The sequence below is a fragment of the Notothenia rossii genome (genome assembly GCF_949606895.1).
Source record: "Notothenia rossii genome assembly, chromosome: 8".
Taxonomy (NCBI): Eukaryota; Metazoa; Chordata; class Actinopteri; order Perciformes; family Nototheniidae; genus Notothenia; species Notothenia rossii.
Genome location: NC_136906.1, coordinates 7,717,081 through 7,730,195, shown reverse-complemented (window position 1 = coordinate 7,730,195; position 13,115 = coordinate 7,717,081). Strand labels below are relative to the sequence as shown.

The 13,115-nt window shown below is 40.5% G+C and overlaps 1 protein-coding gene across 5 annotated transcripts in view; it reads right to left on the bottom strand.

Moving 5' to 3' along the window:
• The window catches only part of LOC307015660 (extracellular serine/threonine protein kinase FAM20C-like), a 47,856-nt gene that overhangs the window by 6,950 nt on the left and 27,791 nt on the right, over nt 1-13,115 (bottom strand). For 2 of the 5 annotated variants that reach the window (XM_079644427.1, XM_079644428.1), the window contains exons 1-2: nt 2,335-4,335; nt 483-661 (exon numbers count right to left, since the gene is read on the bottom strand). In XM_079644427.1, the coding sequence (XP_079500553.1) occupies nt 483-661; nt 2,335-2,936 (781 nt within the window). In that variant the 5' untranslated portion in view covers nt 2,937-4,335. The other 3 variants (XM_079644426.1, XM_079644425.1, XM_079644424.1) reach the window with 3 other exon arrangements.

The window sequence follows — 13,115 nt, the reverse complement described above, 5'->3', positions numbered from 1 at the left end:
TTTCATAAATAATAAAATAAACTTATTATATAATTTTGTTGAGAGAAAAATCTCCTGTTTCCATTTTGTCTCGCTCAAATGCAACTCATAGCAAAACTGTGTGAAAATGTAAATATAGGAACTTTGTCTGCTGGGAATTTGTTATTTCTGCTTACAAACATCAGTCATATCCTGAAAATAAATAATTTCACAACCTCATTGTCTTTGCTGTTAGAAATGTAATTGTGAGTTGGCAGAACACAATATTTAAAGAATCATATCTGCATTGTGATTTGTGCAAGAGAGAAAAAAAAGTATCCGTCTCAAATTTTAGGAAAAATTCTCAGGAACAGAAAATTAAAGGGAGGGTAATGAAATGACTGTAAATCCCTCCCCTTCTTCAGAGCACCCTCCTCTAACGTCTGTCCTCATTCTCTGCTGGCTTTCCCTCACTCCACCTCTCCTTCTGTCCTCCAACCTGTTATACCCACTTCCCCACTCACCAGCACCGAGGACACGCTGCCTTGCCAAATAGTGAGTCAGCTGGGCCAGGTTGGGATCCTTCCTGTCGTACAGCTCCCAGCGAGAGATGCCCAGGTGGAAGCGCAGCCATGGAGGATGGGTCTCCACCTCCTTCGTCCAAGACACTTTGTCGTAGCCTTTCTCCTCGCTGGCACTCTCCCTTCAGGGGAGGAAGAGGAAACAATAAATAGGCAGAGCAGGTCGTTTAAGGTTACAGTCAAGCTGAGGCGCAGAGAGTTTACTCCAGGCTTACTCTGAGATAGGAAAAATAAGCTGTAGGGGTGAAATCTGTAATGAAGATTGTAACTAAATGCAACACATTACATTATTTTGCAAAGCTACGGCAACTTTAAAACTGAGAGATGATAAAAGTAAATATCACTAACAGTAGTTTTGCAGGAACATGAATAGCAATAGTTAGCATATTACTCATTTTCTCATTAGCTTAAAGCACAAAGTATTGTTCACCAACTTAGTTTATTGTGTCATTGCCTTATTTCTAATTAAGAAATAACATAACATTGTTTACTAGTTGATTGTGTTAGCGTGCTAGCATTTCCTAACTAGCCCATAACACCATTTTGTTAGTAGGTTATATAGAGAACCGCAGTGACGCGTCCTAAAACCCGGAAGTAAGTTAGCATTTTTACCACGTCCGGTTCCTTCGACAAAAAGCAATGCAATTTCTCCATAGGGTTTTGGAAAATAGCTGGAAATAAGGTCTGTGGTTGACAGAAATTGAAGAGACAGATCACGTTTTGTTCTACGACATTAAATAAATCAGCAGTGACTCCACTGATGATTTCTGAAGAGTTGACGTGTCTGAAAAACGATGGTTGTTACCAAGTGGCTGAATAGGACTACAGAAGTTGTGGAGGCCGTTGTACGTCATTACGCCGAACACGTAAACACTCCCGCTAAGTTTGTTTTCCCTGTTCTGCTTGAAAGCAAGTACCTGCCTCCTGCAAACTGTTGAAACAAACGCTTCAACTTGTACCATTTAGAATCTGTAGTTTTGAATATGGATCTTAAATCGGCGTGACGTTGAAGCAGCGACCCTGCTGTAGTTCGTTTACAGCATAACGTTAGCATTTTGCTTCTGGCGACTACATTTATGATTCGAAAATTATAAAAGTAGGGTAGACATGTGGATATTATCCGGCTGAACAAAACGTGATCTGTCTCTTAAATGTGTCTCAACCACAAACCTTATTTCCAGCTATTTTTCAAAATCCTATGGAAAAATTGCATTGCTTTTTTGTCGAAGGAACTGGAAGGAGTTTACTTCCTGGTTTTAGGACGCGTCACTGCGGTTCTCTATTATTAGAGTGTTACAAACACAGAATATTCTTTACTATCTGGGTTATTGTGTTACCATGCTAGCTTATTTTAGTCAGCGCAAGTTTAGTTTGTTAGCTATCTATGTGAATATAATTTGTTTTGCAGCTATAACCAAAATGTTGGAAGACTGCTGCCGTTTTCAGAGTTTAAGCTAAATGTCATGCTAATCCAACAGTTGTATAGACAGTGCAGACCTCATGTTGGCCCCAGAGAGCCACCATCTGTCAAGAACGTAAGGTTTTTGAATTCTAGTTATAATTGAGATTACTAAGGATTGAAGCGATGGGCCAACAGACTGACCATGACTGACATTGCCATCCTCAGACCCTTGACAGAGAGGTGTCTAAAAAAAAAAAGGCTTGTGATCTCATTTTGATATTAAATGTGGAAAAGGGGGAACTCAGCTTGGACGTTGGGAAGAACTCTCTTTCCATATCGTTTGTTGCTCTATACGTGACATATCAATCTATTTTCTCCATCCTTTTCACTTACCAATCACTGTCAGCATCGATGGAGTCTTCCTCCTCCTCTTCCTCACTTCCTTCATCACTTGTATGTTCAGTGTTTGTCTTCACCCTCAGCAGCCAATCATCGTCTTGCAAACTTTGAGGCGGCAGGTTGTACAGCGGGTGTTTGAAAAGCGCCTCAAGCTTAGACCAACCCTTGACCTTTTGGATCAAACCTCCAGTCAGTTTATTTTCCCTCTCAGTGGCATCCCATAATAAGTCTTTCTCTTTATGGTTTAACTTGTTGGAATTCAGTTTGTGATGCTCTTCATTCTGGGGGATTGTTGGCAGTTTATTTGAGGAGGAGGCAGCCGGAGAAGAGGAAGAGTGAGAGAGGGACTGACGGTGCTCACTATCTGTTCTTGGAAGGGAAGAAGAGGAGGAGGAGGAGGAGGAAGAAGGTACACATGCTGTCTGGAGGATAGAGAAACAAAAAAATGCCAGAAGGAGGTGGAGAGCCAGGGAGAGAAACGCCAGGGAGAGATAGATGGAGCGAGTGGATCGACCCAGGTTCTGTTTCAACATGCTGGCGGAAAACACAAAGACAGAAATACACAAAGAAAGAGATTTAACATTTAAACAGACCATGGAGGCCTGCCAACCCTTCAAACATGATCGTTATGAAACACGGGTCTGATCATTGCATCCCACTTATACACACACTCGGACATCATAAGAAAGAAACATCACTTTGAAACAACATCCATAACAATCACCTGGCTGCAACTTACAAATGATGTATCTAATATATCATATTCCAATGACTTGTAGCCTATAGAATCTTATTTCACTATTTTTCTTTTTGTATTACTTTGTTCTGTTTTTCTGTTTTATTGTGTTGCTCTGTTGCTGTCATCATCATAACTACACTGTAGTACGAATGACTAATACAAGCCTTGAACCTTGAAGAAACTTCACAAAGGAGCCATAACAAACAGTAAGGCTGAACAAAGGCACAGCAATGCTTTGAGCTAGATGCTAACATAAGCATGCTAACACGCTCACAATGACAACATGTTCAGCAGGTGTAATATTAGGCATCTCAGTTAGCATGCTGATATTAACATTCACTTAGCATTAACCACAGACAAAAGCTAAATCTGATTGGATATGTTAGGTTTCAGGTATTCAGTCATAAACCTTTGACAAGATGAAGACGCAACATGAAACGTTAAGGGATAACCAAATATATTACAGTCCTTTGAGGGGAATGAGGACAAGCTGTGTCATTTGGATATCAGATTTCATGGCTAATGCAAAAACAACGAGATCTTTCACTCATAATCACAAGTGGGGGCACAAGAGGAAAACCAAAGATCCTCTTACAACCATGGATGTTGTTAAAAAAGTATTCATTGGCATCTTGGACAGGAGAGCGTGGAGCAAAGTACAACAGAATGCTAAAAAATGTATGTTTAGTCTAACGAAATGTTACAATTACCTCTCCTGAACAGAAAACACACCCTGTAATGCTGCCCGTTCAATCACAAGGTAGACTGGCCTACTTTACAAACCCTACTTTATTTTCTACTCTACTCCTAATGGGACCATAACTTATTAACTAAACCAAAATCATGATGAAATAAAGAAGATTGTAAACTAGCAATTACAACTCATTAGAAAATGAATCACTGAGGTAATACATCAAATGAGAAGTAGGGACATTTTTCATAGACTTCAATCCAATCCACTCTTTGTATTAGTTAGATATTAATCTCTGCTCTGCGCCTTAGGCAAACACAAAACGATAAAAAGCTAATATTTACAAGAGATAACAATTGACTGATTAATATACAAGTCAGACAGACAGGTGGATGGACAGATAAACAGGAACACATACATATTCGCACTGCACTAGTTAAGCAAAACCCAGATATATCCATTTAGAATGAATCATCAAAGAAAGAAGGTATCAATAAGAAAGTCAATACATTATTGAACATCCACTTCACCCAAAATCCCTCTGCGGATCCTCAGGCTGTAGGAATTACTTACTTCTCTCTTTCCCATCAAGACCTTTTTCTCTTCTCCTCCTCTCCACTTCCCTTGCTCTGTAAAAATAGTATATTCAGAGTGCAGTGACATTTCTATCACTCTTTTTTCCCGATGCTGCTCAGAAAGACTGTTTGTTATCATCTGGTTACTGCAATCCAAACAGAAGTAAAGGGACGGGCATGTTTCAGTCGCGGTGACCTGTGTCTGCGTGACCCACGGTTGAGAGAATCAATATGGAGTGCCAAATGATCTTTTGATCTGCCTGGATCAATACGGAGTGGATGATAATGGAGGTGCTATACAGCAGTACTGTAGAGACAGAGGTCCAACACTACATCACTGACTTGTAAAAGTAATAACACAGGAGGGTTCAATGGAGTAGCCTTGAATGTCATGCTAACAACAAACAGCTTTAACTTCCTATCTCTATCCAAGTAATATTTTGACATTGTAGGAACTATTATTATATTTGTCTTGACTTTAAGCGAGTGGTTAGCGACCTGTAGCTGATCCGTCCACACTCACAACAACGTCATACAGACATAAATAAAGCAGCGACTGTATTCTCCATGACATAGACAGTCTGTGTTTTGTATATGTTTAACTTTTGTCCAGTTTCTGAACAGATATGAGGAGCTGTGAGCTCTGAGTGTGTGCTAACAGCTAACAGCTGATGTGTTGGGCCAAGCGTCATTTCTTGACTGGCAGCAAAAACAACCAATCACAGCAGTGCTTCTCTGGCTGGCTCTGTCCAATCACAAACAAGAAGTGTTCTCCCTAAGGAATACCCTTTCCGTCCAATGTGAAATGCTGTGGTGTTTTGTGAAACGCTGCGGCGTTTTGTGAAATGCTGCGGTGTTTTCTGAAATGCTGCGGCGTCTTCTGAAATGCTGTGGCGTTTTCTGAAATGCTGTGGCGTTTTCTGAAATGCTGTTGTATTTTGTGAAACGCTGTGGTGTCTTGCAGCTGTCCAAGGAATAGTCCTGCACCCTGTAGCTTTTTTTTCTTTTTAACAGATTACTAAACCAGATTAATCTTTAGAAGTTCTCGTAGGCACATTTCAACACAGTCTCACGGAATTTCGTGTTCACCAACACAATTTCCCCCTTTTTTTCGTGTTGCACAGCACGATTTTAAAAGCAATGTAAATGATAACAAATTAGAAAACAGATTAAAAAAAATACAGATTTCAGTATTCTGACAGAACGATTTTAGAAGCAATGTATTTCTATTGGTAACTACATGTTTCGTGCCTGCACCAAATAATAAAAAATTAGAAGGAAAAAATATGACAAAAAATACAGATTTCAGTATTCTGAGGCTCTGAGCCATTTCTTTTAGAAATACATTGCTTTTAAAATCGTTCTGTGTGACACGAAAAAAATGCGAAAATCGTGTTGGTGAACACGAATCAATAGATTAAATTAATTTTGTGACTATAACACGAAATGCCGTGAGACTGGGCTGCACATTTGGACAGAGCAAGGCTGTTTCCCTTGCTAAGCTAAGCTAACGGGTTGCTAGTAGTAGCATCGTGTATGGACTACCAACACATAAGGGCGTTGTCAATCTTCTTCTCAGCTCATGCTAATAAAGGGAAAGGATCGCATTTCCCAGAATGTATTATTTTGCCATGCTTTGTCAACATTGTATTCTCCTTGTGTCTTGTGTTGTGTAGCCTTTCTCACATATTTCTTTGCTCTACAGCACATGTGTCAAACTCAAGGCCCGGGGGCCAAATCAGGCCCTTGGTGGATTTAATTTCGGCCCGCAGGATGATTTCTAATAACTATTAGATCTGGCCCGCCGGTATATTGCACGCACACCTTCACTCAATCCTGAGGGTCTCCTCAGCTCAGAGCCTGAGCCCAAACATTGATGAACTTGCACCCAAGATGAGATGCCAAGTATCTGATCACAGAGCAGCACACTGAGTTTACATGGATGTTTCCTTCTACACTTTTTCTCTCACGACAACAGGGCATGTTTGGTTTTTCTTTGAGGGAAATAGTTTTTTTGAAGCTGTTGTTGGCCTGTGGGAAAATGTAATCATAAGAAATGGTTCCGGAAAAGCTGCAGATAGAGCCATAAGAAATTAATGCAACTGATTATTTAAAGTTTAATGTTGTTTTTATAGGCAAATATTTAAGCTTTGTTAGTTCCAGGTTTAATGTGTAATAAGTTCATTTCAATAAGTTTTGCAATAAACATTGAACCAGTCCGGCCCTCTTTTTCCGGCCCAATTCTTTTATTTTGGCTCACTGTGTATTTGAGTTTGACACCCCTGCTCTACATCATTATTGATTTCTGTCTTGACTTTTGAAAGGACACTCAGTTGGTGTTTTTTTTTTCAGAGAGACTCTTTTTTAATTAATTAAAATGGTTTTCTTTAATACTCAATATATTGGTTAAAAGCAGTGAGCTTTCTTTTTTGTCCTAGGCAGTTTAATACTGTCTGCATTAAGGTGTACAGAGAAGCATGCAAGGAAATACATTCATATTCTTAAGGAGTCCAGATGAAATCAGATATTCATTTCTTAACACAGTCTCACTTTTTGTCCTTCTTTAAACCTGTCTCCCCTTTTTTATCTCTTGTTAATTATATCATAAACCATCCATTATATCGCCCACTATGACTTTAAATCCTTCTCCCTGGCTTTCGGCATGGTCTGTCCTCTGGGGGTTGAACAATCGTTCTCCTGCATACTGCTAATTAGCCAACAATATGTTTCTGTTCATTATCTAACTTCGCTCTGAGAGAGAATGAATAACGTATGTGATTAGGCTGACGCTTTTTAAAAACTGGGGCAATATATATGTCTGATGTCTTATAGGCAGCCTCTGAGTATGTTTCATTACATGTAAACAAGTGTTAAATGTCACAAATAAGATTACAAAAAAACACACACACAGGAATAGAGAGAGAGTGAGAGGATAGATCCCTTGTTAGATTGTTAGAATATTACATTTGAACACATTAGGAAATAAATTAGATTTATGACAGCACCAATTTATCCAAATTATTCATCATCATGATGAAGTTTGCAGCTTGCAGTTTTACATTGGAAGTAGGCAACGAGGAATATCGTTTGATGAGATGATTCATTAATCTCAGGGTCTTCTCTAATACATTCAGGTTTGAATACATTACATTTAAGGAATGTCTGAGTATGGTTTTATATATAATGCAGTGTTTGGAAGAGTTTGGCGTATTGGCTTCTACATATTGTATAATATTAGGAAGTGCTATACAACAATAGTCTAAAGCTATCTTTATAGCTCTGTCAGCCTGTCCTCAATAACAGTAGCGCTCTGAGCTGAAAGCTGTACTGATCCTAGAAAAAAAGTAATCCTCACCCTCAAGGACAAGGCTGGAGATATTTTATGTTTCCACTACTTTGTCGAAAAAACCAACACTTTCTCACCTACTAACTCTTCAAATATATCAGTGACACTTGGCTTCAAATTATGACAGTCCAGGTAACCCCATAGCATTTCTTATGGATGTTATGATGTGCTAATTTTAGCTCGGTACATGCTTACAGTCTTTTCAAAACGCCCAATGTAGGTTTACCTAGTTTTACGTTCATTTATGCAACACAAGTATAGTATAGTATTTGTAATTTCACTGGTGTTAGGAAAGTACATACCGAAGGAAAATTATAAAATAAGTCCTTCTCTAAACACCTGATTTATCGATCCCTATCTGTCTCAGCGTGAAGCCTGCTGGTTCCCACTAAGGATGCAAATCTGTCACCAATACATAGTTTCCCTTAAACGCTCAGCAGTGTAGTTTTAAGCCAATGTAACACAAACGTGAAGTGTACTTCTTGTGGACTATTTTCAGCAGTGGATTTATATGCATTTGTGAGTATTTACAGAGGAAGGGCTTCAAGAGAATTGACCCAGAATAATGGTAATGGACGGTTTGTGTTGCTTTCAATTTCTCTTCGGCCTCTCTCACATCTTTAAACACACACACACACACACACACACACACACACACACACACACACACACACACACACACACACACACACACACACACACACACACACACACACACACACACACACACACACACACACACACACACTCCCATTAAACAGAGATACAAATCCTTCAAAGCTTTGAGGCCTCGCAGCAGTTGCAGCTCCATGTAGGTTGCTTGGAAACAACCCAGAATTGTGGCACCTAAGTGGAGCGTGTGTTTCTTTTGTCCAACAGGCAGGCGGGCGGCGACTCTGTTGTGCAAACTCGGGATAACAAGACAAAGTGAATTTAAGATCACATCTGGCAGATTAGAGGGCGGCCTGTCGCACCATGTGGAGGCTGGACCAATGGAAGCCTTGTAGGCCCAATGTGTTTGTTGGCATGCATTATTATTGCATGTGTGCTTGTTTAGAGAGTGTGTGAGTTTGTGTAAAAACGTCTCAAATGATATGAGAGTGCAGGAGTTTTTCGGTGGAATACAAAAAGCATTTAATCCTGTGTCAGCTGATGTTTGAAGTGCTTTATCTCTCTGTGGGTTTCTTTGAGTTAAACCTATCTTTGTGCAGGTGAGTGTGTGTGAAATACAAAAGGGAGTGTTTCATCATGTGGCGTTTGAAGTGACGGGTCTTTCACTCAACCTTCTTCTCTTCCCTTTTTCTCACCCTGTCACAACTTCTCATCGCTCTATTTCTTTCTCTCACCTGCTCTCTTCTGCCTTCAACTCCTCGCTCATTTTCCGCCTCCTTTTTTTCCCTCCCCCACAACCTCTCTCAGAGGTCCCACTTCTTTGAAAGCGTTGACTCCTGTGGCTGCTGCTACACTGCCAGTATGGATGGGTATCAATATTTCATCCGGGGAGAGAGAGAAAGAGAAGGAGGAGAAAAGGGAGGCTGGGATTGAAAGAAGACAAATGAGGGAGAATGAGAGGGGGGAGTCCCAAGTGCTAAAAAGGTGATAGCAATGAATCAAGGCAAAGAAGAACAAATACACATGGGGGAGAGAAGGAAACAAGAGAGAGACATGAGATATAAGAGGGAAGGAGATTTAAGACAGACGTTGGAGGAGGGAGAGAACTAGCATGGAATACCAACAATGTGTTTAATACGCACGGTTCATATACGCCGTAGATATACAAGCAGAACATCAGTTAAACCCTCTCGGATCCAGCCTCTTGTATTCCCAGTGGTGTAATTCTAATCTTTCTCATTGTCTACATTACTCCATCCATCTTTCTAACCTCCTGTGAATTGTTCTCTCTCTCATGTCGTCCATTTCAAGGTGACAGCTTGTGAGATAATGAAATCCTGCTTCTTCATGAGACAGCCTGACATTGTGTATGGATCTCTGTTGTATATGTATGTGCAGCAATTAGGAAAGAATGCAGCAAAGGCAAAACCATTAAGAGAGAAAGGAAGAACGAAACAACCGAATACCTCGATTAAAGGGGCCCTATTGTGCTAATTTTCAGGTTCGTATCAGCATGTAGTGTCCTCCTCTCCTGCTGATGTTCAGGTGTATATCAGTATTTAGTGTCTCTACTTTAAAGAGTCCTCTCCTGCTGATGTTCAGGTGTATATCAGTATTTAGTGTCTCTACTTTAAAGAGTCCTCTCCTGCTGATGTTCAGGTGTATATCAGTATTTAGTGTCTCTACTTTAAAGAGTCCTCTCCTGCTGATGTTCAGGTGTATATCAGTATATACTTTCTCTACTTTAAAGAGTCCTCTCCTGCTGATGTTCACGTGTATATCAGTATGTAGTGTCTCTACTTTAAAGAGTCCTCTCCTGCTGATGTTCAGGTGTATATCAGTATGTAGTGTCTCTACTTTAAAGAGTCCTCTCCTGCTGATGTTCAGGTGTATATCAGTATGTAGTGTCTCTACTTTAAAGAGTCCTCTCCTGATGATGTTCAGGTGTATATCAGTATGTAGTGTCTCTACTTTAAAGAGTCCTCTCCGGCTGATGTTCAGGTGTATATCAGTATGTAGTGCCTCTACTTTAAAGAGTCCTCTCCTGCTGATGTTCAGGTGTATATCAGTATGTAGTGTCTCTACTTTAAAGAGTCCTCTCCTGCTGATGTTCAGGTGTATATCAGTATATACTTTCTCTACTTTAAAGAGTCCTCTCCTGCTGATGTTCACGTGTATATCAGTATGTAGTGTCTCTACTTTAAAGAGTCCTCTCCTGCTGATGTTCAGGTGTATATCAGTATGTAGTGTCTCTACTTTAAAGAGTCCTCTCCTGCTGATGTTCAGGTGTATATCAGTATATAGTGTCTCTACTTTAAAGAGTCCTCTCCTGCTGATGTTCAGGTGTATATCAGTATGTAGTGTCTCTACTGTGACATGTCTCCATGCTTTAATGCAGTGGTTCTCAACTGGTGGGTCGCGACCCCGTTTCGAGTGGGTCGCGGATGTGTGAGTGAAGAACAAAAAAAAAGAACAAAAAAAAAGAATTGGAATTCTTTTTTGGGGGGGGGGGGGGGCCCGATTTTCTAACGCTGTGCATGCAGTCGGCGTTGGACTGGGAGTACCGGAGACCATAAACGGTTTTGAAAACTTCTGTCACGTAGTGATCATCTTCTCAATAAAACATCTTTGCTGAGGTTTTTTCGAGTCTTCTGGCCAATCAGAATCAAGATTGTTGCCGGAAGTCCCCACGGAGAATAACTTTGCGGTAGAACTCTTCTTTATACATCCATGGGTACAACTTCAGATAAAAATGAACACATAATGAAATATGACCCCCGGTTTGATGATTGACAGGTCACAGAACAATGGGAGCTATCTACCCTTACCCACAATTTAAAGTAAGTCACACAGACTATCTCCTCTTTACTCTTCTCTCTGTGTGGAGTAGCAAGCTGTCAGAACAAAGTGAAAAACAAACAATGGCATAAAATATTATTAATATGTCGGGTAGTAATAGATTTATTTTTTTTCATCTCAGAGTGTACCAGAATGCATAGTTTATGTTAGTATTTCTAAAAATCTCCTGGGGGAGAATCCCCCCAGACCCCCCTGAAGGGGTTGGGATTTCACCACGTGTGCCTTTTTATATAGTTCAGCTTTGATTCCATCATCTCATTAAACCTTTTTTAAAAGCATACTTTAGTTCTGTGAAGGGATATATGCACTGTACTTCACTTGTATTAATATTGTATGCTGAAAAGCGTATATATATTACAGCACGTTTTTTTGTTGAATAGATTTGAGTGCTTCAAAATGTTGGGTCGCGATGTATTGACCAAGTCAAAAGTGGGTCCCGAGGCCTGACAAGTTGAGAACCACTGCTTTAATGTTCACAAAGCTCTTTATTGTTCTCATACTGCCTGTGCTGCAGCACCTCTTTTCACCCTCGGTCTGAAACCAGAGCCCAGTCTGCTCTGATTGGTTAGCTGGCCGGCTCTGTTGTGATTGGTCAACCGCTTAGAGATGTCCCGCCCCTTAGCCTATCACGTGCAATGTGTTGGAGCGCTAGCCAATAGAAGCGTGAGTGTTAAAAAGTGATGTCACTATGTTAGGAAAGTGAACAAAGCGGGGGGATTGTGTGGGAGAAACACTCCCCTTTGAGGGAACATTAGGATTTTTAAACTAACTTCATTTATTGGCGATTAGGATTTTGTTAGGGAATAATTTGCTTAGGTATTCAACCTTTGACACAGTTCATCATTTTCTCTTTACTGTCTCTTTTCCCACTGCATAGTTCTACGGCCTTGGGTATTGCTGCTATCTCTCTTAAGGGGGGGCAGCTTGGGCGCATTGTTGTTGCCAGTCTATGACCGAGCACAAGCCGTCATGAGGTAGTTTACTGTTCAGGGACGAAGGTTCCTTGGCGCACATTCTTTTCGATGGACGAGAGCTCTAGTTAGATTCAGGTTCCATAATTGTTTCGTCTCACTGATGAAAAATGTTGATTATTACACTCTGAACTAGATAAAACCTCAAGCTGCAGAAAGAGTTCTTCAGAATTAGTTTGGCAACCGCTGTGTCATCTCGTGACACACCACCTGTCTTGTCAATTCTCCGGCCGTAACTCCAAATAAACCGTCAGTGTTTGCCATCTAAGCTCCAGCTCTCCTCGTGCCTCTCTGAGTCCTGACTCTCCATTGCTACAGAAGTTCCCCCCACAGATTTCAGTATCCACACTAAGATACTTTATCTGTTTCAATACCCATACTACCATACAATTTAGATCATAAAAAGATTCACTAAGTCCCAATACATATGTAAAATTCAATATGCCAAAAAATACCATGATGCATTTGTTCTCATTTTGCAGTGTGCAAGCCAGCATGCATGTATGGCTATCTTGAGCCTCAATCAGTGCTGTGTTTTATCTGTGCAGATGCTTTAAATGTATACTTTTTAAATTTGCCATGGTTGACTGGACCTGCAGCATTACATTAGTTCCGTTACAGTTGTTCCAAGTGCTGTATCTGTTTCATTGTATTGTATCCTGTCTCAAATGTCACTTAATGTCAAGATGTGCTTGTCTCTCAGCAGGGCTGTGTGGATGGAAGCAGGATTATTTCCCCAGCTGTATGATGGAGATTAGAGGTCATCACAGCTTAGAGACAGAGCTTCAGGTGGTCTGTGATGAGGCAATGTGTATGCCTTTGAAGTGAACAGCGTGCAGCAGCATGATAGAGTTAGCAGAGGTGAAAGAAGTAATTAGATCCTTAAAGGGGTCCTGCTTATGGGGGTTTCCCTCCACTGCAGTGTGTTATAGGGTTTTGTGTAAATGGTCTGCAAAGGGTAAAATCCCAAAGTTCCCTCCAG